The sequence below is a fragment of the Acanthaster planci genome, linkage group LG05, assembly GCF_054643075.1.
Source record: "Acanthaster planci isolate LZ-2023a linkage group LG05, COTS_SCS, whole genome shotgun sequence".
Classification (NCBI taxonomy): Eukaryota; Metazoa; Echinodermata; class Asteroidea; order Valvatida; family Acanthasteridae; genus Acanthaster; species Acanthaster planci.
Window position 1 is genome coordinate 22862607 of NC_141781.1, and position 26666 is coordinate 22889272.

General features: G+C 41.6%; 3 protein-coding genes across 8 annotated transcripts in view; 1 reads left to right on the forward strand and 2 right to left on the reverse strand.

Annotated features, from left to right (window-relative positions):
- LOC110990364 (uncharacterized) overlaps positions 1-26666 on the forward strand; it is a 43975-nt gene that overhangs the window by 4567 nt on the left and 12742 nt on the right. The window contains exons 1-2 of one of the 5 annotated variants that reach the window (XM_087136915.1): positions 13137-16118; positions 20080-21415. The exons of 1 other annotated variant lie outside the window; for it this stretch is intronic. In XM_087136915.1, coding sequence (XP_086993041.1) covers positions 13932-16112 — 2181 coding nt within the window. In that variant the 5' untranslated portion in view covers positions 13137-13931 and the 3' untranslated portion in view covers positions 16113-16118; positions 20080-21415. Of the gene's footprint in view, positions 1-13136; positions 16119-20079; positions 21416-22315; positions 22398-24936; positions 25072-26666 lie in introns of those variants that run through there. 3 more of the 5 variants (XR_002599811.2, XR_015425236.1, XR_015425237.1) reach the window with 3 other exon arrangements.
- On the reverse strand, positions 7082-10301 carry LOC110990359 (uncharacterized). The gene has a single exon (XM_087137093.1). It carries the CDS (start codon positions 10056-10058, stop codon positions 8301-8303), a length of 1758 nt encoding a protein of 585 aa, XP_086993219.1. The 5' UTR covers positions 10059-10301; the 3' UTR covers positions 7082-8300.
- Positions 18014-20193, reverse strand: LOC147799262 (uncharacterized). Of its 2 annotated transcripts, none has more exons than XM_087136918.1 (2): positions 20057-20193; positions 18014-19639 (listed from the first exon to the last, which is right to left on the reverse strand). In XM_087136918.1, the coding sequence occupies exon 2, from the start codon at positions 19494-19496 to the stop codon at positions 18306-18308; it is 1191 nt and encodes a 396-aa protein (XP_086993044.1). In that variant the 5' UTR covers positions 19497-19639; positions 20057-20193; the 3' UTR covers positions 18014-18305. The 2 variants fall into 2 exon arrangements, with proteins under 2 accessions (XP_086993044.1, XP_086993042.1); XM_087136916.1 differs by lacking the exon at positions 20057-20193 and adding an exon at positions 19735-20050.

A 26666-nucleotide genomic window follows, 5' to 3' on the forward strand; every position in this document is an offset into this window, starting at 1 on the left:
GACGGAGGATGTAACCATATGGTGTGTCGTAACCAAAACTGTAAGGTAAGAAGTAGAAAAGACTGAAGATGGCAAGACAGGAAAGGTTTGAGGCTTTGTGAGTTGATCTGCAATCATCTCTGAATATGTTGCCATCTTTTATTCCTTCCAGGCTGATTTCTGTTGGGTTTGTCTTGGTCCCTGGGAGCCACATGGGTCATCATGGTAATGTTGACGCACATTTAGTTTAATAAAAGTCATAGTGCTTGTGTAGGTGGTTGTAGTTGTAGGTATGTAGTTATTTTATTGAAATAGTAAAAGAGTATAGGCATAGTATTAAATGTGTAGTTGAATATATAGTAGAATTGGCTGCAATCATTGTACTTTACTAATACAAAGATATTTATGGTATCGTGGAAAACATTAGAAATAGTTTCATAGTATTTAAACTATTAACCACTTAAGTAGGAATAGAATGAAGAGTATTCAGTGAGATTTAAGCTTTGCATGGTGGAAGTTACATTAGCTGTAGGCTGGCAGGCACACTTTTCAGAAGAGGGGTGGTTCTGAGAAGTAGAACCACACCTCTTAAGAGATACGGTAGTTTCCATGGTGTACCCGCCAACCTACAGCTCAAAGTGCTTTCAAGTGGAGAAGCTTGATGAAGGTAGTATTGAAAGACGACAGTGTTAGTATAGCACACATCAAAACTTGCAAACATACATGTATTCATAAAAAGACCAAGCATTGGTATTAGAAATGTTAGCAAAAACTCAATAAAGTCACATATGTAATTCACAGTGATAAGACCAAGAATTGATAAAACAACTGCTTATTATTGCTTACTATTGGCAGGTACAACTGTAACAGATATGATGAGGAGGATGCTAAAAAAGCAAGGGACGCTCAAGCGGTAAGGATTTATCACCCATCTGATGCTTCACCCATTCTCAGAGATTCTGCCATCTACATGTACATGTATGCAGATACTAAACGTGATCGGTTGAAACAAGCTTTACAATCACAAAGCTGTTCAGAAGATGGATGTCTTACTTCTTTTGTTTTCCTTGTACAGAGGTCAAGGCAGGCCTTGGAACGATACTTATTCTATTGTAATCGTTATATGAACCACATGCAGAGTTTACGCTTTGAGAACAAGGTGAGTTGTAGCCACTGCTACAAGAAATGCGTCTTGCTTAGAGGCATAGGCTACGTGTACACAATCATTGTCTAGAGAATTTCCTCTAGTATAGTACATGCTTCATGCAGAATCATTGAGGGCGCTGTTTGGTTCTCCAGCGGGCCAGAACTTCTCTGTGCACAAACTGACAGTACTATTTTCAAGTCAACGTTTTTATACCAAGAACTGACAAAATTTCGGAAGCATTTAAATAAGAGTTTTTTGGGCTCTTCGGAAGTGCTTTGGGGAGAAAGTGCTTTTTAATTTTTATGAAACTTAATTTATGCTGTGACAACCGTTGAAAGAGGTGAAAAAAATTTTGGAATAATGGTCACTGTTGACTTCATGTTTGTGTTCGGTTTTGCAGCTGTACTCTCAAATTATGAAGAAGATGGAAGACATGCAGCAGCATAACATGTCTTGGATTGAGGTACAATTCCTCAAGAAGGCCGTAGATGTTCTCTGCCAGTGCCGATCTACCCTTATGTATACATATGTATTCGCCTTCTATCTCAAGAAGAACAACCAGTCACTCATTTTTGAGGTACAGTTTTTTTCGGGAACAGGTGCTCATATTTTTCTCTAGGTTTGCCTGGGTTCCTTTTTCTGTATTGATACTTGTACCTAGGCCTATTCAAAATTCAATCAACCGTGTCCTAAAGTTTGTTCCTAGATTTGGGTGCAGCTTGAGTACAAAATTTGGATAGAGTAACCTTTTTGGCAAAGTCCCACAGATATGGTACAAATGAGTCAACTGAAAGAATACATTTAGAGTCAGATGCAACGTCACACATTTTTGCTGTTGGTTTATCGCAATCCTGGGTTTTCCACTGTTTTGTTGATGCTGTTTGGATTTCAGGAAAATCAGAAAGATTTAGAGAATGCAACTGAGACGCTGTCTGAGTATCTGGAAAGAGACATTAGCAGTGACTCATTGGCTGATATCAAACAGAAGGTACAAGATAAAACAAGGTATGTACACCCACCAGAGAGGACTGGTGCACTGTCACTTGAAGGGCTAATAAAAGAAGTCTGTATTGCAACTATGTCTGCACAGTTACTGATCAGTCAGATTGTTATCGAACGTGCTGTTACATCAAATCCATCTTTTCATTGCATTTTCTCTCAACTTTTTTTACCCAGTGCAATGAAATCTTGGCTTTTCATTCTTTATATCAAGATACTGTTTTTGTTGATGTGATTTGATACAGGTACTGTGAAAGTAGACGCAAGGTCCTACTAGAACATGTCCATGAAGGCTATGAAAAGGATCTTTGGGAATACTATGAGTAGTCAGCCTACACAAAGCTCTTCCAACATCTACCAAACCCTCCCTCCCCCTTTTGGTTAACCCTAGTGACTGTACTTACCCCTTGCCACTGGGACACAATTGAGTGACAGGTGAAACTTGTTCTTACTAGAGTTATATCAAGTGAATCTCACAAATGATGGAATGGGACTACTGCAATTGAAAATGGCTGTAAATTAACCATATCATCACTGTCGTTTATTGAATTGTCAGGTCTGTGTCAAATTTATAAGAGACATAGTGCAGTTGTGGATCACTGCCTTTATTGCAAATCAAAAATTGCAAGGTGGAAGGTTATGTTTGATGGAGATGTTGGTAAACACCTTGCAGATGGATTCCATTTAAAAATGGATCCTTGGAAAGTCAAAGACAAAGAGCAACATAGACCAAAGTGAAAGAGAGTTGCAGAGACTATACCGTTGCTGTTATTGATCCGTGTTGGTTAACTGTCTCGATTATGATCAAGACAAGACTGGGTTACACACTGTGGTTTCTTAGATAGCTTTCTACCATAATATGAAACACGAGTTATGTTGCACCTGCTCTGTATGTGGAACCTTCCTTGTAGAAGGAACTTATACACTGAGTTATGATTCTGCACTGAAAAGAATATTGGAAATTGATGGCAGCGTTTTTCCAGATAGCATTGAACCAACTTGAAAGTGATGGGAAACTGGGAACACACTACTCTCAAAATAGAAATGACATCAACATATATCAAGGTTTCATTTGGAAATCATGATGTTTTATCTTTCAAGGTTCCCACTGTCTCTCATTCTGTAAAAATTAGAAAAAGCTGTTCACTGTGGGATGAGTAAATGCTCTCACTACAAAGTATTAACAGTTTTGATACCCACCTCACAATATACATGTAAATGATACGAGAATGAATCCATGTATGTACCGTGTCGATGAGAAAAGACAATGGTTTACTCTTAATTGCAGTTAAATGATTTGAAAATTGTTGAATCATTCTTAATAAATTTCAGCCTTTGGAATTATAGCTACTGCACTTTACTTGTCGCTGCATATTAGCCTCTCTGGGTGTTTTTTTTTGAGTTGTTCATTTTTCTTCTTTACTTTTCTGTCACATTAAGCAAATTCCTTTAATAACAACTAACATGACATGTAAAGCGTCCTGTTGCAAGAAAAGGAGCAATTACCATCTTCATTATCCTTGCTATTAAAAAACTTAGCGTGAGATGATTGTTCTGTTTTGATGTTTTTCCTCGGTGAACCAGTTTTCCTGTGGTTTCTATTGATGTCTCGAGCTCTAACAGTGTGACATCAGTCCGAGTCTTGGGTTGTGTGATGACTTACTATCACATGGCGAAGCACGTGATGTTCGAATCACGTGATACTGGTGGAAATTTGTAAGCACTGTTTTCACAGTAATGTCCCTCTTCTCTGGAATGCGACGAACAGTTGGTGTATCTTTTTTGTGAATGCTAACAGATTTTGTTGGCAATGTGATGAGTGATTTAAGACAAAACATGAAGACATGTATGTAAAAATTGGAAGAACATGCAGTTGACAAAACAAAAACACAAAAATATACAAATCCTGCGCAGCTAGTGCTGCCTTGTACTTCAGCTCACTTCCCTGATCAAGGAATCTCTGCCATGGCTGCTTGAATCTAGCGATTTTAGTGATTTCTTGCTTAACTTTTTGTAATTTTGTAATAAGTATGGGGTATGCTGTCAAAGCTATAAAGAAATATTGATGTGAAGCCAACATGTGAGCATTGATTTTGGAGGAATGGGATGGTGAGGGAATGGAAAATACCGTTTAGATTGTTGTAAGGAAAATTGCATCAGTGAAAAGGAGATGCTTTATCAGAGGGTGATTGCCACTTCCAACGTATAAACCAAACCGACACTGAGCAAAAACCAACAGCAGAGGATAAAGTAAGCTGATCCCAACGTAATCAACAATGCACTTGTCAGCAAAGAGCGTGTTGTTCCCAGATTTCAACATGACAAACCTTGGGGATGACACAAAAACCAGGTCATTCAGCTTTTTTAAATCTTACATTCAACTAAATTAATTGGGGGGTAATCGAGATAAATGTCCCAGTGTTCCCAAACCGCCAAGCCAGCGATAGAGTTGAAGATGCACCAATAGAAATCATGCCCTCCTGGCATTGACAAGTACATGCACACGTACATGTATTATGGAGCGGGGACCTGCAGTTTCTTTTTTGGTATTGCTATGGCAGGAAGTTTCTAATTAGGACCACAGACTTTGTGTTCTCTCTTGGTAGAAGGGAATTTGTTTGTCGAATTTATAATCAAACAGTTGTCACAGCGTAGAAGGGAATTTGTTTATCGAGTTTGACAAGTTCATAAACTTCCCGTCGTGCGCTATTCTGCCTCCCAAACTGCAGTTGAATTAAAGATTTCTCACAAGTAATAAATTGATCAACTCCTTATTGATCCGATTTGATGAAGTTTTTTTTTACATGTAGATGTCTGAAATAACTTTTGTAATTTTTTTTTATCATTTGATGTGGCCTGGTTTGTTTTACAGTTATTGTAAAGTTAACATTTTCAGCTGTGGCATTGTTTGATTAATACGCATTCTTGAAGAACACGATTACATGTCCCAGGTCATAAGCTAATGCCGCGGTGTGAAGGGTATCTCATCTTTACTCCAATAAACTGGTTAGTTTTAATACATACTCGCTTATTCTACATGTTATTCAATAAAAAAGACAGCAGTGACGGAGTAGAACACTTAAGCTGACATTTGTGTTGTGAATACGGATTTCTGCCCCCACATAATTTATAATGAGACTGTTGATCTTAATTCTTCCAGTGGCAGTTAAACTTCGTTGCACCTACTCTCACATACATGTACATGTATGCCATCCATATTCTCCTGTGTCGCCTGGTGTCATTCCAAACTTTTGGGGCATCGAATTCCACTGGTTCTGAGTTTTCACTCCCACCAATTCCACTTCCCTCCGTCTATTTTGAGACTGAAATCACTTGCCAACAAGTCTCGTCAGTTAAGTTTTGTAGTACCGAAACGCTGGAAATGAATCATTTTTGTTGGTTAATGCACAGACGTTAATTTGCGGAGCCAAGTGGCATTAACGATTAAACTGACTCACAGTCTGAAAACATCCACCTACGCTCAATAATCTTTGTGTTATGTGTGAATCCAGTCATTGAGCCGACATGCCAAAAAATAATCCGCGAGTGGACACAGAGAATAAAGTTAAAGAAAACGTAATCGTTAAAGTAATCGTATGGATCATATCCTACTAATTTTGTCTATTACTTAATTGAAAGCGGAATATTTGGGTCAAACCTGAGCTTGCATGGTTGACCGACAAGTATGCAGTCAAATCTCTCTTTCACATCCGCCCAGCAGGATACGGTTTCGAGGTCATGTAGCACGTGACCTGTCCACCTTTTCCGTCCCGATTTTGGTCAACAGAAAAAAATTGAAGCAGTGCACCATGAGACTGCAATTAATTTGATACAGTCATTGTTCACTAGGATTGGTAAAATGTGTTGCGTCAGTTCCAGGCGAAAAAACTTCAAAATGTTATCTTTTGACTGTTTTTTACTGTGACACAATTTCGTTGGGACGTGAATCTATCGACAGGCTAGAACTTTCAGTCAGTTGTTATACATAGTATCGTTCGGTTATTGGTGAAGTCAGTGTGTAGTAGCCTACGTGCACTTTGAGGATAAATCTTTGCCGTGCAAAATTTAGTTATGTCGTGAAGTTGACACTTTGCGTTTCTTATTTTTGTACAAGAGATTGACAACATGCGATTTTGTCTGGAGTTTATGGTAATGAGTGTAAATTGATTCCTGGCGTATCAACACAGGAATTTTCTCCCAAAATCGAATTCTATACAACTAAAATTAAAAACTGGCTGATTAAAATGGCCTGTTGTTGTGTACTGGAGTAGCAACGACAGAGTGAGAACGTCAGAGGCATTTTTATGCACGCTTACACTGTTCGAGCTTCGGAATTAGATTTGGGATAGGCCGCATAGTTAGTTCAATGCAAACCTAATTTTAAGCCCGAACTGGTCCTGTTTTCTTTTTATTAGAGTCTTGAACAGTGCTTGGGATGCAATCAACTTTGTATTTGGAATCCTCATGTTTGTACTTGAAGAGAGTAAGGAAATGAAGAGGGAAATGGTACAACTTGCTCGACGGTACTTGTAATTATGATGTGCTGGACCGTGTTAGGAGTAACCACCGTTCCAGGGTTTTATTTTGCAGAAAGGGTTTACATCGTGTTCAGTTCTAGGGGGGCTAGAGGGCTTCCCCCAACTTTTGTCTAGCCCCCCCCCCAAAAAAAATGAAAAGCAGTATCGCTAGAGAAAGTTACAGGTTACGTCACGTGCGAAGGGTCTACCCCCCCGCCCAAAAAGATATGGATAGTTTACAAGCTTATGCAAACCAGACGGCTGTAGAACCGCGTCAGGTTTGCGTAAGCTTGTAAACTATGTAAAGACGAAAAATCACGAGTTTCTGATGAGAATATTTTTCCCATTCAGTATTCTTTCCTGATCAAAATAGCACAGGTTAATTTCGGATTATAAAACTAATTGGAACTTCCTATTAATCATTAAGATAGAACAGTAATGTTGTTTATCACCTACGTTTATAATAATATCAACCACGCCCATAAGTAACCTTATAGGCTTCCTGTATTTCTTTTACCGTTCTTGAACCGTCAAACTGTCAACTGATTGTCACTCTGCAAATTACAACCAAAATTTGTTTCATTTCCAAGTTGAGAATAAGTTTAATTTCTCTATTGTTTTGGTTGTTAGATGCACAGCACGTAGTTCATGCAGTTTAACAAGGGCAAGACCCGTAACGGATTGTTTTACGGTAGCCAGAGACACCGGGAAATATACCGCTTCAATTCAAACCAACGTCCAACACCTATAGCTTGCCTGCTCCACCCCAAGGAGTTTTTCCTCCGTTTTTCATCGTGCATTTTGGCCTTAAGTGATTCACTAGTTGGATTTATTTTTGAAATTTCTCGCGATCGTTCAATCGGTGTTTGGCCCATACCTTGTAAATAATATAATAAATTATGCGCATGGGTCGTGGAATCAATGTTAAAGTTACGAGAAAACGTTCGACTTTCCCGGTTTGTGTCCACATCTGCTGACTCAAGTTGGATTGAAACCGAGTCCAAAATAAAGTCTGCTTTTGAGTTTAAACACAGAATCAGTCGTAATTTTACAGGGAGTTCTGCCCGCAGTACATTAGATCAATTAAAATTAATGATGTGTTTTGTTGGCTGTAGTCATAAACTATTCTTGCTTTGGTTTTGTTGTCGGTAGTCCCGCTAAAAACTCCCGTCTTTCTATTTACCCTGTCAGTAGCAAGTGAATACAACTTCATCGAAATAAAATGCACAAGGTTCTGTGAAAAACAACTTTGTAAGGCCTAATATTTTGTAAACACAGTACATGTAAACATCACTATCAACATTTTAGTTCCTCTTTTCAACATCTGTAAAAAGTGATGGATTTGGAATGTATGTTACAGTCGCTCTCAGACATCACTCACCAATGTCTATTTGTATATAAAGAAAGCGCTTTTAGAGGCACTTAATAATTATGTTGCTTAGTTATATCAGGAATAAAAAGCCTCCATATCAAACACTGACAAAGTGATTGTGAGTAAGTAGGTTTGAAGACGCACCTAAACATCAAAAGCAGAGACCCGAAACTCTTATTCTGGATAGAAATTGTCACTGTTAAATTTTAGTCGGAAATACCAACCTCAATGAGAAGGTTAAACTACTACTGTTCATGGGAGTCGATTTAATCAGTTTCGGTGGTCCTCATTTGAGCTTTGCATAGACTGTGTGACTTTTCTTGGAATGCAGCCTTCCATTTCTTTCCAACTCCAACTCGGCGTAAGTAAGTCCTTCGGCATTGAATTCCCTAGGGTCGGGTTCCTGCCCAATCGCTAGTGCTCCTTGGTTGATATAGGTTGGTTCCCGCCCCTGAATACAACTCCCAATCCCCAAATCCACTTTGTCTTCGACAGGGACTTTGTCGTAAAGTGGATCGCTGTCCCTGGATATCTTCTTGTCCACTTTAGCGTAGCACGCGGAGTGTTTGGTTCCGTTCTGTGACGGACCAGCAGCCTGGGGCCAGGGGGACACTGCTGCTACGGGACGATGGTTATCATGGGTCTGATACTCGATGCGATGGTTGTTCTCTGGGTCGTCGATGACACGACTTCCTCCGATAACTGTCTCGTAGGCAACATTGACGAGGTGCATGGATGTGTCACGTCGAATCGAGCTCTTCCTGGCTCGCAATCTCTTCCGTAACACGAGAAGAGCTGCGATGATCAGTACAAAGAGCGTGCTAGCAGCTGCACCAATACCGATAATGGTGTTCTTGTGAAGACTTACCATCGGTAGACTATCGCTTGGTTGAGGTGATGCTGGCGTCGACTTTGGACCGGTGGCACCTTTGTTACTAATTTCTGTCGTTGTTGGTTCTGTGTCCTTGGCTTCAGTCGCTATGAGAGTTGTTGTAAGCACATCATTGGCCATGGTCGGTATGAGAGTTGTTGGTGGTGCTTCTGTGTCTGCCGCAGTTGTCTTGGGGCTTAGTGTTGTTGGCTGTACTAGTCTGAGAACCGCACTCGCCGTTCCTTCTAACCCACGCAGGGTTCTTACCTCGCATGTAATCTCCAAAGCGTCGTCGCCAGCCTCTACAGCAAGTAAATGGAATATCCTGTTGCCGTCTCGCAGCTCAAATCGCTCAGGATTCCGAGTTAAGTAGGGCGGCACCGCCCAAACATAGGATGTGATCCTCGGCAAACCTGTTCCCTGGCATTCAAACTCCACTGTGTCTCCGATCCTCACGTAAGCCACCGAAGGCACGATGACGGCCTGGGGTGAGATATGCAGCGGGCTAGCGGTACAGCTTCGCTTCTCACTCAATGCTTTTGACTCCATCTCACAGGTAAACTCCATCCCGTTATCCTCGGCTGTTAGTTGCCAGCGTGTCCACACATAACCCTCTTCCTTACGGGTCTCCATAGGAACATTCTGGCGGTACCAAGCGGCAGTGGATGGGGGGTTACCCCCAGTCCACATACAGATTAAGTCCACAGTGCTACCAACACCAGCAGTAGTGGAGTTGGATTCGTCCAGTAGGTTAATCGAGCAAGTAGGTGAGGTTTCATCTGGAGGGTAGATAACTGTCAAACGAGCACTGCCTAGGACTCGAAACTTAGTTCCCTCCAAATACCCACAGTAGAAATGTCCATTATCGACGGCTTTCAGATTAGCGATACGAAGATTAAACACATGCCAGTATTCGCTTCCTTGAATCGAGTATCGCTGTTTACGATCGTCATCCAGAGAATCGTACACGTCCCTATTGAATGTTACGAAGCTGTTGGTGGGGTTTTGGTACCACAGTATCGTCTCGCCGTTACGATAATTCACGTCACAGCGAAGCTCTACCGTCTGTCCGGCCCGAGCCTCCGTGGTCTCCGGCCCGCGTCCTAGCCTGATGGACGACACACAACCAGCACCTACTAGCGCCAGAGCGAAAATCATCCGACAAAATCCCATTTTCTTTTGGTGCTAACAGGCTACTGCGACTAACAGGCTTGTAGTTCTCCAATAGACTACTTAACACGATTAAAATTGGGAGGAAATGTTTGTTTCAGCTTACAACCAAGAAAATTGTGCCGACAAAATGCCTAGTTTTGATCTATTGTCTTGTGTTGAAGTGGTCCAGATTATTTGGCCAGAGTGGTTATGCATTGCGAACCTGAATGAAGGTTCAGAGATTACAGGCTAGTCCTTCCTCTTCCACCTTCCAACCAATAGTTTCTGATATCAGTGAGTTTGTGGTATATTTATGCATAAATTACATGGCATACCGGAACTCTGAGTCAAGCCTGTCATTACCAGAGGGTACGGTATGGTTTAAGTGGGTGGGTCGTGCAACCGTGCCTACGTTTCACAGGAGTGGTGGTACATGCTTCCCAAAAAATCACTGTAATTTGTACGAAATGGCGAAAGTTTCACGTTCCAATTTAGGAATGACTTCCAGAAATGACCTCTGAACAACAGCAAAGGGAAGCCGATGGAGGATAATGGAGATGTTATAAATCGGACATTAATCTGGGAGGTGATCAAAGTAGGATGTTACAACGCATAAATATGATATGCGTTGAGATTTCGTGGTCATATCAAGGCCTGACTTCGTTTACATAGTAAATAAGCATATAGTTGTTGCTCAATAAACTTGAGAATTGGCTGCGGACAAATTTCCTTTATTATGGTAAAATTGTGAACCGCAGTTGTGTGCTGGTATTGTACCACCGGCACGCCCGCACTGATTACTAACAAATTCTAAAACATAATGACCGCTTAACAGTTCATGTAATTTGCCTGTGTGTGGTCGTCCTGCTTCTAAAGCAGCACACCGCATGAACCGCCGATAGAATTATGAGTAATTATTATGGTCACAACCAACCTCTTTCCAAGTTGGGATAGTTAGCATCGACCTCACAATTAGAGCTGTGAGATGTGTGTAGATTTTTGTATACGTATTTATGATCTCTCGGAACGAGGTTGAAGTTTGGATGCAAATTTTGTAAATGGAAACTACGCACAAATGAAGTTTGCACGACTGATGAGATCGTTGTTTCCCAAATTATTTTCAGTTCTTTGGTTTTGGAAATTCCTCTTTCCTTCATCATTTATAGTGTTTAGCATACAACTAAGATGCCATTCTTTCAATGAATGGTTGCCAAGATACTGGTAACGGACAAAGTCGCCTGTTAGCTGAACACGACAACGTTTTTGATTTGATGAAAAAATTTCCGACCGCATCCCTAGTTTTACTTCTTAGGACATCCATGCATGTAACTTACTATTACGCAGTCGGCTCAGTAATAATCAAAGGCTACGAAAAGTCGAATTGAAAAGTTTCAAGGGGTATTTAGGGATGAAAAAAGCTAACTTCGATTTCATTTATCTGAACAATCATTTTCAGTGGCTAACTGGTCATTGAGATTGTTGTTGCAAATCATATCATTTAAGTACAATCTTCATAGTGACGTTGAAGCTGGCTTCACTGTTTGGATCATGTAGGAAACTTCGGCCTCTTTTCTTTTCAGTTCGCCTAATTCTGAGACCCCAGGCATAAACTTTGGAGAAGCGGGCTCAATTTTTTTTAGAACATAACCATTAAAGTGTATGATACAATACCTCAGACGATAGTTTTCATTTTTGGGTAAACTTCAAAAGCTTAAAAAGATTTAGAGGTTGAGACGATGTGGTAGTTTTTAGACGGGCCACTGTTTTATTCTACAGAGACTTATTCCTTTACGTTGTAGGAGGGCGCCAAACAGAGGTTGTAAATAATAAACCCTTGCACAATCAATCTCGTTTGGGCATATATCTGGTATGGATATAAATACATGACTTTGGAGGATTCTGGCGCCCGAACTGATTGAATGTGACTAAGTAAAGGACAAAGGATGTCATTTTCCGGAATTCGGTTTTCAGTTTGTCTGTTATATAGTGACGTTTCAGTGCGAAAAGTCAGTTAAATGAAATAGTTCTAACGAGAAAAACACCTGCGTACTTGGGCTTTGGTGTTTTTACTAGATTGGCAATCGACCTCAGGGCATGCGCATTGAAAGTATGAAGACAGCATTTGTCATTTGTGCACGAATAATTACTGCCTATACAGCGACCACAGGTTGTCAATGTGGCTGCTCTGAAAACTTCTCAAGGAGCTGAAACAGAGAGTGGATCGACTACTTTCGTCAGGAATAAACATAGCACTATTCTTCCAGTGAAAACACTACATCATTTCCACCTTTCCAACACAAGTCAAAAACAGCAGTCCAAATGTAACATGAGATAGAAATATGCATTGGAATGTATACATGCTGCGTCTATGTGAGCAAGTTAATTGTCGTGATGGTGTACACTAAAATTTCAAAGTCGGTACATACAAGACAATTTTAAAACAGAAGGCGACGAAAGATTATGAAACTGATGCTCCCAATGTCATTACAATTCGTAGTGTTCAACCCCCCCCCAAAAAAAAGATAAGTGTGAGATTCACTACAACTTTAGTTAAGTTAGACGTCGATCAGAAAGGTATGGTGCTCTATTTTATGTGAAAGCAAAATAAAGCCTGAGGTCACCTCATTTCCTATGGACGTAAAACTTAGCGGGTCATTTCCTGCCATTGTTTCTTATGTAAAGGTGATCTTTCTCACACATAAGAATTGGAGTCAAGCCAATAAATGCTACCATAAGTTTGGAATCTTTGATGCGATTTGCCGAAAAACTCTCAGAAAACGTTGGGAAGATGGTACTGGAATTAAAATGCCCGATTTGCTGGTCAAGTACAAATCTCTCCCATGGAGTGGTTTCATTTATACTGGTGTTTCGTACGTACACCTAGGCCGATGTTCGTCATTATTTATTGCACTTTGCCAATTTTATCGGCGGCGTTTTGCAATCGATATTATATTCAAGCACATTTGTCATTGTCCGCCTCAACGGATGACACATCAACACAAGACATAAGCCGTGGTTTTGTAAATTGTTACTAATCGGAACAATGTTATGCGTCACAAAAATGCGAATTCCATGATCGAGTCTGGGTGTCCGATTGATTTGTGCAAATTGTGATTTATTTATCCCAAGAAATTTGATGTCAAAATTGACTTTCCACTATATGTCCATGTACGACATTATTCGAGGCTCGATTTTTGAATACAACATATTCTTATTTTTTTTATAAGGAGAGGACAGGAGCTAAAGGGTCCACGTGATTTGCAAATAGATTGCACTTTCAAGCGTTAACAGTTGATGTATATTTGTGAAACTTGTTGCGATTTTCTTAATTTCAATGTTATTTATTTGTGCGTTTCATGCAGGTTGTGCGTGTTTACTTTCCTGTAAAACTTTTCGGAGCTAGACAGCAATGTTTCGTGACGCACACCGAATACATTCAGCAAAAAACTCCTTATCAGACTTCGAACACGCACCTTGGCGGAGAATCCTTTTTTGTTCCATCATCAAATGATCCGAAATCACGTGTTCTGACCCCATTCAGTATTCTCTGCATCTCAAAAGTGCCATATCATTGAATTTTTACCCACACAAAAACACCCACAATAAGGATGCGTCTGTACAAGTGTAAGTACAGGAAAGTGAATGCGTAATACCAGAGGTCTTCATCCGGTGGGATTCTGTCCCAGGAAAACCACTGGTAGACTACCGGATACTACTCCCAGATATCAATCGGTACAAGTTTACATGATCATTAGTAGATTTACGGTGGCTGTGTTATATCGCATCTTGATATCCGCACGTCTGTGAATTGAGTATCACACTGAATAAAAAGTATTGCTTTGATGGGCAGTGACAAATGAAAACAAGCGTTTTATCGTAGAAAGTCCAGCAATCATGTTTGCAACAGTACATTCCAGCTACTTAAAAGTTTTGATGTTAGCCATCTTATTCATTGAGACTGCAGCAATAATGATAATTCGTGGACCGCAAGATCAATCTGTGCATGTTGGTGGGACTGTCATCCTCAGATGCACAGTGAATAACAAGGGGAGCTTTATAGTTTACTGGTTTTTCGACCGAGTTAACCGGTACCTCTCATCCGATGTCACGTTCTTTGAGGAGTCCGCAGATTCCAGACTGAGTATCGTGGGGGATCAGACTCGTGGCGAGTTCAACCTGAGGATTTCTAGGGTGCAACTGACTGATGCCGGAATTTACCGATGCGGCTATGTCCCTTTGGGATCTAACATGTTGACCTCAAGATGGGCACGACTGACTGTGCTGCAACCACCCGATGAAGGCTTTCCACGTTGTGAGGTATCTCCAAGAACCGGAATGATCCAACTGGGCCAGCGGGCCACCCTAACCTGTACCTCCCAGGGAGGAGTGCCGCCAGCCTCGCTCGTTTGGCTACAGAATGGCTTCGAGATCACCGCTGCTGTACAACACAGAAACGTTATTGAAAGGACTTTTGAATCGTCTTTGAACGGGGTTCGGTTCACCTGTCGAGCCACTAGCCCAGCTTTTATTGGAGAACGCACCTGTTCTCTTACCCCCCTCAGTATAAATCCAACAGTGCGTGTGGAGCCACCTCTGCTTGATGTAAGACCTGGTGAGACAGCAGTGTATGTGTGTTTAGATAGAAGTGTGTCCCCGATTGTTGAGATCTCCTGGACGTTTGGTGGCATCTTCGTCCCCCCGTTTGAAGGACCGAGCCGGTTTGAGCTCTCCATGGATCGAAGAACTTTGTCAATTCGCAATGTCCAGTTAACTGACAATCACACCTCGGTGCAGTGCACAGTGGCGACAGCGCAGGCACTGTCAGCCACTGCGGGAGCATTATTAACTGTTCGACTTCGTCCAACCGTGGAGGGTCCAACTGATGTCATCACCACCTTGACACCCACCACGATATTTGCCAACACCACATTAACCCCTGACGTTAACCAGACTGAACCACTCCCAACGTTACAGGTTGACGGCGGTTTGAGTACTGGCGCCATCACAGGTATTATCATTGGCAGTATTGTCATAGCCCAGCTCCTGATCATTATTTTAGTGTTTGTATCTCACAAACTTTGTTCAGGATCTTCACGTCGTGTGAGAAACAAACCCAGGCGCGGGGATTCCATGGTACCGTCTCTAGCGGGTTGGCAGGGCCAACAGGTAGTCCAGACTTCCTACGAAGGCCTAGACGCATCCGGTAGGTCCGCCAGCGCCATACGATACCTGAGTCTCCATCCTCTAAGAGCCCCGCCCACCAACTTTTCCACCACTGATGTTGGTGTTTATGAAGCTGCAAGTGATCCTAATACCAATACGATAGTCTACGAGTCAGGCTTAATACAGTCACCCTCACAATCCGGTGCCACCCGTGACTCCATGGATATTGACCATGATGTATACCGACCGGCACTGCGGCCCACTGCAGTCAGTCCTGTCGTTTACGAACAACCTAGAAACAGTACCAATCTAACTTACCCAGCCCCCCAAGAGGATGACTATTACGATCCATCAGAAGACACAGAAGAACTTGCATCAGCCAACAAGCAAATTCGCTCACAAGTCTCTAAAGATGGCGACTATTACCAACCACCCGACGTCACAGAACAACTTGCATCAGGTAATGAACAAATCTGCTCGAAAGTCTCTAGTAAAGATGGCGACTATTACCAACCACCTGACGTCACAGAACAACTAGCATCAGCTAATAAACAAATCTGCTCGCAAGTCTCTAAAGATGGCGATTACTACGAACCACCAGAAGTCACAGAACAAATTGCTGCGTCTTGGAAACAAGACCAGAACTTTAAGCTGCAGCCAAACACAAACCAGAGTCCACTATCAGGTGATGAGAGCGAAGTTTTATACGAACTGCCGTTAGCCAACTCCACTGGAGTAGAGAAAGAACAAGCCAACATCACTGACGATGAAGTGTACTACGAACCTCCACTGGAGGAATACCGTTCCTCAAGTCCAGTAATGACACACATGGCCGATGCACATTTATACGACGTTGCACCAGACGATGACGTGTACGAGACTCCCGATGTACCAGATGTGAAGAGACTATAAATACATGTATGTAGATTTTCGAAATATCGTCCTAAACAGAAACCTTGTTGCTTATTGCCTTACCAAAATTACAACTTAATCGAGTTATCAGGAGGTGGTCTTGTGTTTAAGCATTGACCAGGGCCACACAGGGTAGCTTGGGAACATTTTCAGAAAGTGAATAGGTATAAGAATTTTAGTGACTGTGAATTCGACCAGACAAAGTGATGGTGTAAGACATATTGCATCACCTAGTCAAGACACAACGACAACGGCTTGAGGCGACGGCTCGACGTGACCATATGAAATATGATGGCCACAGTTTAACCGTCGCCCCGGGCCTCATCAAGGCGAATCAATGATTAACTTCTCATAAGATTTCTTGAAGACAACGTCTTTTAAAAAAATGTTTCTTTGGTAAAATGGAACGGACAACACAATGGGAGTCACGTGGCTCCAGACTAAACTGTGAAAAACACCAATGGAGACGGAACGACGTGTCATATATTTGGGTATCCTATTGAAGGGGCTACGCAATGTGTCATAAATAGGACACCATACATAATTGTTTCAAATCCCTGTACGATTTTTGTCCTGCACAAGACCGGCAAGAACGTTCATTTTGATTTTTTGCTCTCATTTACGTAAAAAAAGCTAAGATTTCAAAATGTGAATTCTCTTTAAAATAAGCTGCAACGACAATAGGATGGGCTTTATTTTAAGCTTCATATAGAGTAACAGTAGTTTAATTTCCTGCATTTTTCCTTTCATAGTTTAATGAACAAATGATCTGTCTGTTGTTTTATTCTTCCAAAGAGAATATTTATGTATGGCTAAATACCATGTGAACATATCTCATTAAGCAAGTTCAAGGCTCAGCTTATTTCATTTTTGTTATTATAATTTTTTGTGGTATAATTTTCTTAAGAGGAACTGAAACTTGATACCATAATCAGGGGCACATCAACAAGTGGGTTATATTTCTTACTCACAGCGTACATTAAATCATGATAGTCAATGGTTTCAAGGGGCGGCTGGTCGGACTTGTTACATATTTTCTTTAAAATAAGGATACAGCAATTTTCATATGGTGGCACAGTTACACAAGTTTAGTTGAAGGTAATTCAATCCCTTGATTACGGAGATTGTTTTTGTGCAGTAGAATTTCGTAGGCCACGCCCAACCCTTATGAACTTTATGGGTTGCCAAATTCTGACGCTGTCCACAAAAATGAGGTGTTTAGAAGAAAGGTGACGCCACTGAAATCGACCAGAAGTCATTTTCAAAAATACCTTGAAAGCGACTTGCCAAAGGCTTGTGTACACAGAAATTTACTGTCAAATTTGTGCAACAAATGTAATTTGCCGAACAGAATTAAAAACAATTACTGCGGTGATGCAACGCTCGTGGACAGGTGATACGCGCGCGTTACATGCCTCTTCGACCAATAGGGTGTCGTGATTTGCCAACTACACGCGCGCGTCAAGTTGAAGAATGTACGTGTGAGTGCGATGCCAGCTTACGAGTGACGTCTTCTGGAATTAGTCTACAGGTACATGTATTTTACGAAATGGAAAATGAAGAAGACACTACTACTTTACAAAAGCATTATACTGAGAGACTTTAGAGACGTTTGGGGCGGGAAACATTCTTGTCCTCTTCTGTTGCTAACAGCATTTTGAAGATGCACACATCAGCTTATACAATAATGTACATGAGACACACAACAGCAACACAAGGACAGGTATGTCTGTTTCCCCCAAAGGTCTTTGCATCTAGCGTCTGAAAGTCCCGCTTTACACTCAGAAATTTCAAAACAGGCTGGATTGATAATTATATAGTAGTTTAATAGTTGTCAGTAACATAGAATTATATTATAAGTTGAAATGACTTAAATGTAAAAGCAGCAAAGTTGCGTCAATTTTCTTGAGTACGGTTATGCTTTTTTAAGTGTACTCGTCGCATAACCTGAAGCTTTATAAAAGTCCCAACACATGCCGGTTAAAAGTCCTGCAACTCATAAAACCAATCTTGAACCAGGCAGTGTTCCTTCCTAAGTTCCAATAAATTCGTTGGCTGTTTTATTGAGAAATGAGGACACAGTGAAGTATGTTTGAATCTATTTTTTCAACCCGTCGTTTTGACACAGTTTCCAGGAGTGTTTAAAACTTATTATAATACAATACAAATTTGGGTGGTGGAAAAACTTTGAAACTACTTCGAGGCTTCATCATTGCCAGTCTCAATGACTTTTACCGTAATGCTTCCTCTTCGACTCCTAAAAACCGATAAAATTTGGAGTATTCTTGAATACTCGACCGAGTTTGAGTCGATACTTGTATGGTCCGTGACGTTGGCGTTGCTACTGTCTCCGAAGTCAAGGTCGGCATACGTGGTGTAACTGCCTCTTTGCAAATTTTCGTATACCGGTTCGGTTGGTTGAACATTTTCATATATATCACAAGTCATCTCAAGCAGTCCAGGTCTTATATAGCAACTGTCCACATAATACAAATCATTAACAGAGTGGAACGAAGCGACTGTTGGTTGGGTGTGGTGAGTGTATTGTATCGCTAGGGACGAGCTGCATGCGGGCCGGTTCCATTCATTAGGGGAGGGATAACCCAGGGACACACCTCCGCTTAGATTTTCGTAGGTTCCATAGTCTGACGTCATAGACAATCTACTACCGAAGACTGCTTTATGCTCGTACCCAAACCTTGTTGGCAATGACGCACTGCACCCCTTTGTCCAATTGGGTCCCAAATCCTCATAAAAAGTGTTGTAAATTTCTCCAGTTGAGGCGTTTGTTTGTATCCTCTCCACGTCACCAGCTTCGGGGACGAAACACTCATCTTGGTTTTTCTTCGTGTTCTTCCGGATAGCATTTTTATCCGGTCTCTTTATGTGTCGCTTCTTTGCTGCGTAACCAAACAATTTTGCCACAATCATAAAGCATAGTAGGAGAAGAATAACCCCACCAAGCGAAACTCCCAGGGTAAGGCAATTACACGGAGAATCGTGAAACTGTGATTGCACTCCTAGCTTCCTTAGGGCAAAACTCCCTGGCAGAGTTGGTCTAGCAGTGGGCATGGACGCAATCTCGCGAGCCTTCACCACAATCTTGGCCGTTCCTTTCCCCTTTCTCCCAGTAGCAGTCCGAACTTCACACACGACATTGGTGTTATTATCTCGCCCCTGCACGTCCATGATATGAACGATGCGTCGCCGGGCATCGTCGAATTCATAGCGGGTCTCGTTGGCTATTTGAACGGCGGCTTCCCACGAGAATTCATGCACCGAATCTCTGTCCATCGGCTTAGTGTCACATACAAAACTAGCCGTGCCACCCAAATGTACTCTCCCCTTTACTGGGCTGACGCGAACCTCCAATGGACGTGGCATGATGGAAATTTGGATTTAGTTGAAATTTGAAATGAAACTGAGCAGTTATGAAGTTAACGTATACCTTTGATCAGATCAATTGTGATCGCTGTGGATGAATTTTCCAGCAACCCCCATCAGATGGTCGAACACTTGACGCAAATCTAGAAAACAAAAGGTTCGACATTACTAGCACAGGCACCAGCTTTACAAGAAACTTATTAATATAACAATTTCATAGTACTGAAGTAGGAAATACCTGCACAACAAAACAGCACGATCTAAGATGGATGATGTTCCATTCAGCAAGCCCGGCGACCAAAGGTACCCGACTTTATAGTCCCACACCAGTGTTACACAACGGCCACAATAATGTCAACGTTGTGTCGCTGTCGGTAGGTAGGAAATGGGATCTATATTTTTCCCACAAAGACAATGACACCCAGCTAACAAGGCAGCGCGAAGAGGGAACGTCTTAAGATGATGTTAAGAAACTTCCATACAGCAACTACCGAAACTAGGCTCAGATCATGCGTGGTTCGAAACTCGCTTGTGTACATGCTTGGCAACTAAATACTTACTAAACTGTTTTCGTTTCTTGCAGTAAGCTGTTGATCTGTCCAGGTGACTCAGCCAACATGCTGCGTTACAACAGCAGTCTTCTGAGGAGACAAACATGCACTATGCTTCCTACATGTCAAACAGTCACCTGTTTACGTAGTACACGTCCCATGTGTGTGCGTATATGAACTGACTTGTCATTGTTCATCGTGACAGCTATACCCCCACCCTTCCTTGGCTGTCCCCCAGGTTTGAGTTCGGCCGTGGAAAGTAGATCACCCTCAAATTTGTCATCATCGTTGTACCATCTAGCTTCAGTTTGATCCATGCGATCAAAAAGACAGCAGAAAAGCATTTTAAAACATGCTTGCGAGCAGATTAAAATGTGGTTGCCAATGGTGATGAAGTTACTTTCAAAATTCACACTTTTAAATTTGGAATAAACGACACTGTATTGGTCACAGTGAAATTGTTAATGCCGTTGATTAATCTCGTAAGCATGCTACTTAAAAAAAACTTGACTTTGCATAAATTATTGTTGGATCCTAACGAACAAAAAGTTCTTTTAATCGTAATAATGTTTTTTTACTTGGCTACGTTAAAAAAGCCATTTGGCCAAAGTGACGTCAATGCTCATAGACACCACTCAATAAACCCATGTTTGGCATGCATTGATGTTGATATATGTGAGCTAAGGGTGTAGAAATAGATTACAGGCTGTTTACTTTTATTGGAAAAGATTTGATTTTTCCTTGATCAGTTGGGTAAGCAGTGAGAGAATGGTAAGGGGACGACGGATAACAAAATTACAAAACAAATGGTTACAGAACATGAGGTTTTGTGTTGGATAATAAGGAGAGATCAGTACATCCCCTATTCCTGAATCTACAACTTACGATAATTGCAGTCCACAAATTCTTGTCAACAGTTGTTGTGTACAATTTCCGGAGGTAGAAACCCGGATATCGCTGCTTACGGGCAAGAATCGCCGGGTTCACAATTCCCACTTCAGAACCTATCTGTTCCAAATATGGTGTCGCTACTGGGTTAATTAAAGTTCAGGGTAGGGCTTTATACTTTGAGTCCTATGTCGTTAAAAAACAAGTGTGTATGTAAGTTGTCTTCGTGAGTGCAAAATAAGAGACATTGCATTAGTTGGAGTAACACGAAAGAGCACACAAACCTGAGGCATATTGTTGATGGGGAAGGAACAAATGAATACGACGTAGGCGGAGCATTAGTCAGATCGTGGAGAAAGTTGTCAGTTTCTCCGAGTTAAACCCACTCGGAGTAGCATACTACAACTGGGGAACCATACCCGATTGGCGGACATGGCCCATTTCCGGCACTATAGGACCAGGATATGGACAATGATCAAGGTATTTCCAGTCGCTCTATAACTTGGCAAGGATGCATATTTGGCCATCTTTTGCTTGCTGTGTCATTGCACAGTTGTTTGAGGTGTGTTGCGTATCACCTTGTTTTATACGATCATCCTAATAATCATTGTAAAAACACATGCATGACCTGCCCGCGTGACACATTATTTCGTTGAAGTAAAAAAGCACTAACTTGGCTTTGTCTCGATATCGTGAGCATGATGTTTATCCGAGGAAAGCCAACTGTTTCCTCGAATCCGAACGCAAAGCCAACATGTCGAAGTTATTTTCGTGGAAACTTTGTGAATTTTTAGAAAATAATCTTGGTCATTTTTTGATAGTTTTATTTGTAAAGCGAGCGTAATCCAATCCAAATTCTATCTTGGTAGAATTCTAAAACAGCTTCATATCTGCTTACGACTACAAACCGGGTGCTGAATAAACTAACAATAAAGGGTCAGTAATTTTATTGATTGCTAGCATTTCGTGAGCGCTGTTGAATATAGACGGTTTACAAAAGGTACTCAGTAATTTAAAAAAATAAAATAAGTCAATATTAGCTGTTAATGAGCAGGCGCCATCTTAACATTGAGCCCAGTGATTGACCATTATTTTGGGGTTATTTTGGGGCGGGGAATAAGGAAAATAAAACTGCCCTAGCAGTCATAATCTTAAATTTCCGTTGAAACACGCAGGGCCACTCTGTTTCTGAACGTAACCAGGTGGTGCTATTTCTCTCGGATTTTGAAAGCGAACCATCAATGCTTAGCGGTACGTTCGCTCGTCCTCCAACGCCCTGTTTGGGCGTTGGGCGACGAGCGAAAGCGATATGCGACAGCGCTGTGCAACGATTATTGTTAAAATTCAGTAGAGGGCGCTGTTAATTATTCTAACTGGGGGCGCTATTACACATAGACATGTCTATGAGTGTAGGCATGCATCGAAAGCAACATGTCGAAAGCAAAGCAGAAGTGTGAATGTGGTGAGTTTTCTTCTGAATCTGTTTTAACTTTTAGTTCACAAAGGCCTAAGGAGTTGAAAATGAGAGTTCTACATGAGCTCATTAATTAGTTACGACTGTTTTGTGCGTTAGCCTGAGCAGTGGAGCACACGTCATTGAGCCTTACCTTCGAACATGTCGAGTAGGCCCTAAACAACATGCAGACATGGCTAAAGATCGTATAGCGCCGCGAAGCGCAAGATAGCGAACTTCACAGTGAATACACGTAAATCGTTATAATTGCATAGGCGCCCTTTGAGCAAGCAATACGCCTGCGCAATGCACATTAATGCAAAGGCGCAGGCGCCGTGGCAGGCAGTGCACCTGGTAAGCCTGCGCCTAAGCATTACCCTAAACTGCGCAGGCGTATCGTTTGCTCAAATGGCGCCCATGGTAATTACACTCTTTCAAGTCTTTGGGTAGAGCTATCCATCTTGCGCCTTCGGCGCTATACGATCTTTGGACATGGCTTAGTACTACATTTAGCCCTACAAACATGACAAATAAGGCTGTAGTGGCTCTCTTTTACAATCTGTCTCTTATCTGTCGCCACCACAGCCCTACTTCAAGGCATGTCTTAAATGCCTAAAATCCAAACTGCAGGATTGTCACAAACTTTGAATCCAATATCTTCTGAAATGAGAATCACTCGACAATTCTACCTACACCGCCGTATTCCTCAGAGGTTGGACTTTCATACGACATGTACGAGCACCCTAAAGCTTTCCCAAACTCTATGTTTTTCGATGTATGGCGCCTTGAAAACCGGGTCTGTGATATTTCTATGCTGTCCATGGCTGAGATATATATGCAACCATACGTATGACGCCAAACCACGATGGTTGTGTTTGTATTGCGCATGCCCAATGTGTATTAGTCTCGCGTTGCAGCGGTTCATCGGTATATCTACAGTAAAAACACCGTTAACCTGTGTGAATTGCAGTAGTCAAACGGTTACAGCATAATGGTTTGTGATGTATGGGGTGTGGGTTCGAATCCCGGGTTAAAATTATGGGCAGGGAGGTTTTTTTTTTTAAGGAAAATAAAGCCAGAATGTTATAGGAGCCTGATTTCACACGTGAAGTTGTTATGGTTGGTTGAGCATCTAGATGTCATGCATTGTGCATGATTGTGAACGGTGGTTTGGTTTCATACGTACGATTGCATTTATAGCTCCCACGGGCGGTGCCATTTTAAAAAACGAAAGCAGCGCTTCTTGCGTCGGAATTCAATGCACCGGACAGGTGCCGTAGATGCATAATTCATGTTGTCATAGTATTGCTTGGTAATAAGTTGCGCCTGAACTTTGCTAGTGTACAGTCCGCCCACAGCACATGTGTGGAGCATGATAAAGTAACATGCATATTAATGTTATTCAAATTTAATTTCACCAGTTCCTTGTTCGTCTGTCACGCAAGGTGTGACAGGGAACCAGTTTTGTATGGTACAACGTATACTAGAGCGCCTGTCGGGTGCCTTGAAATCCAATGCAGGAAGCCCTGCTTTCCTTTTAAAATGGTGCCGCCCATGGTCAACATAGAAATATCGCAGACCCGGTTTTCAAGGCGCCATACATCGAAAAACATACTGTTGGGAAAGCTTTAGGGTGCTCGTAAGAAAGTCCAAACTCTGAGGAATACGGCGGTGTAGGTAGAATTGTTGAGTGATCCTCATTTCAGAAGATATTGGATTCAAAGTTTGTGACAATCCTGCAGTTTGGATTTCAGGCATTTAAGACATGCCTTGATGTAGGGCTATGGTGGCGACAGATAAGAGACAGATTGTAAAAGAGAGCCACTACAGCCCTACTTGTGGGGCTAGGCCTACATACATGTACACACGATGCAGGCCCTATTTTGAAAATGGCGACACATATATCCATAAGCACTGAGGCAGGGTTTTTCCAAGCACCATACCTCGGAAAATATACTGTTTGGGAAAGCTTTAGGGTGCTTGTACATGTATGAAAGTCCCAACTCTGAAGAATACGACGGTGTAAGTCATTACGTAAATTGTCAAGTCATTCTCATTTCACAAGATACATGTAGACCTACATTTAGTTCTCTGAGCATGCTGAGTGGAGTGTTAGTATTCCTCTTTTTTGATTTTGAGACGGGGATTGTCATACTAATGCTCCTCGCCCATACATAGAGTATGGTGAAAACGGTTCTCAATGGGGCTTCAGTGACTTCTCTGACTTCAAAACCTGTCAAAATCCGACCGCTTTGCTCGACACACACACAGCACTTAAACTTTTCACTGCCTCCTCCCATTCAAATACGGGCATGTAGAGTTTCTGGCCAATAACTCTGTGGGCAAACATGGTCCCCCAAGACGTACGCATGAGTGAGCTTTACATGATCTGGATACAAGACTTGTTGATCGTGACCTTTGTAGTCCCTGCCAAATGCAGGCCCCTGCTCGCTACATGTGCGTTCCATGGGCAGATTTGCTAAGTCTTTTTTGGTAATACCTGTGGACTGCTTTTGTGCAGACAGTTCACCATACATCCTGAGAAGGCCCCATGAAACAGTCATTGGTAGGGACCACAGAGGTCGGATTTTGGCAGATTTTGAAGTCAGAAATATTATTGAAGCCCCAACCGTTTGACGTTGGCATTTACGGAAGCCAGTAGATGGTGATAGAGGTATTTTGGGTGAGTCTTTGGAATTTTTGAGAATCGTTTTCACCTTACTCTATGTACGGGTTAGTTAGCGTTAGTATGACGATCCCGTCCAAAATAGAAAAAGGGGAGTACTAACGCTCCACTCAGTAGAGCTTAGATAGGCCTATTCTCAAGGTTGGGATGACATTGCTGATTCTTGATTCTTCTCACTGATTGATCAATTGATGACTATTCCATCTCTCGCACTGAAAACTCAACGGAGCAAAATAGTGTAGCGGTCTACAGGAAAAAATCTGAATTATTGACTCAAACTCTTAACCTTCATGACCTTTAGGCCAAGCCTACATCAAATGTGCCTGAAATTTCTTTTTTTATGCACTATAAACATTTCCCACTCAGTATTGAAAAGGTTTTAGTTATTTCTATTATGTTGCTGCCGAAAATGAGGAAAACATGCAAATCCCTGTACAAAGTGAATGGAGAGTTGCCCCTTTGCCCAGACTCAAGTGTGATAAATGGAACAACCTCCGACCTTGAGAATAGCCTAGGAGGCTCCGATTCAAAGTTTGTGACAATCTGTCAGTTTGGATTTCAGGCATTGAAGACATGCCTTGAAGTAGGGCTGTGGTGGCGACAGATAAGAGACAGATTGTAAAAGAGAGCCACTGCCACTGACTACAGCCCTACGTGTGGGGCTAGATTTTGCTCTCAGTAAACAATGCAAACACATGCGGTCGGTCGTGCTATTTAGCGTTAACAAGCGTCAACACACATACATGTATGTACCATCAACAAAGCATCAACAACTTGAAAATATGCTCTTAAGGTTTCAGAGTGGTTTTATCATATTTTACAGACTGTAATGTGTTCCACCGTTTAAAAGAATCAGGTAATTTTCTTTCAGATTAATGTAGGAAGACGAAAATGAGAAGTTAGCGCTTGTCTGTAGTAATTGAATATTAGCTCCATGACTCTGTTCTTGTTCTGGAAACCTGGAAAAGGGAAGGCCCAAATCATTGATGTCATTATCTATGCCTGTTGGCCATTTCACTGTTCATGGGGTTGGAACTGTCCTAACATGATCTGTTTTTAAATCCAGCCTGACAGGTAAATTGTTATGACATAAATTTCATTTCCTCAATCATATTTACTCATGATAGTTGTCACTTACATGTCTTGTAAAACGTGGAATCGTCTCATCAATTGGCAAAGCACCTACCTGCAGTGGTTTATTTTAGACCCTGCCATGGGCATGGCATGAGACCTACTATTTTTGGAGCAAATTAGGTGAAGAGTTTGTTCAGTGACATCGCTCGACACCCTGTGCTAAAATCCTACGAGAATGGTCTGAAAAAAGAGTTTCCCAAGTATGTGTAAATGTTTCAATATTTAACTACTAAATTTGGCTTCGGGGCTTGTTTTCACTTTCTGATGGCTGATAAACCACCGCAAGGGAAAACAAGTGATATCTGTGCATGGGACTCTTACCCAAAGCAGTTTTTACTCGCCAGTCTCTTCAAATCACTTTGTATTCCAAAGACAATAGATACTATATTTTATATGACTGTTGAGTATGAGAAAAAATTTGGAATCACACGTAAAGAGTGATCTATTGCCCTATTAAT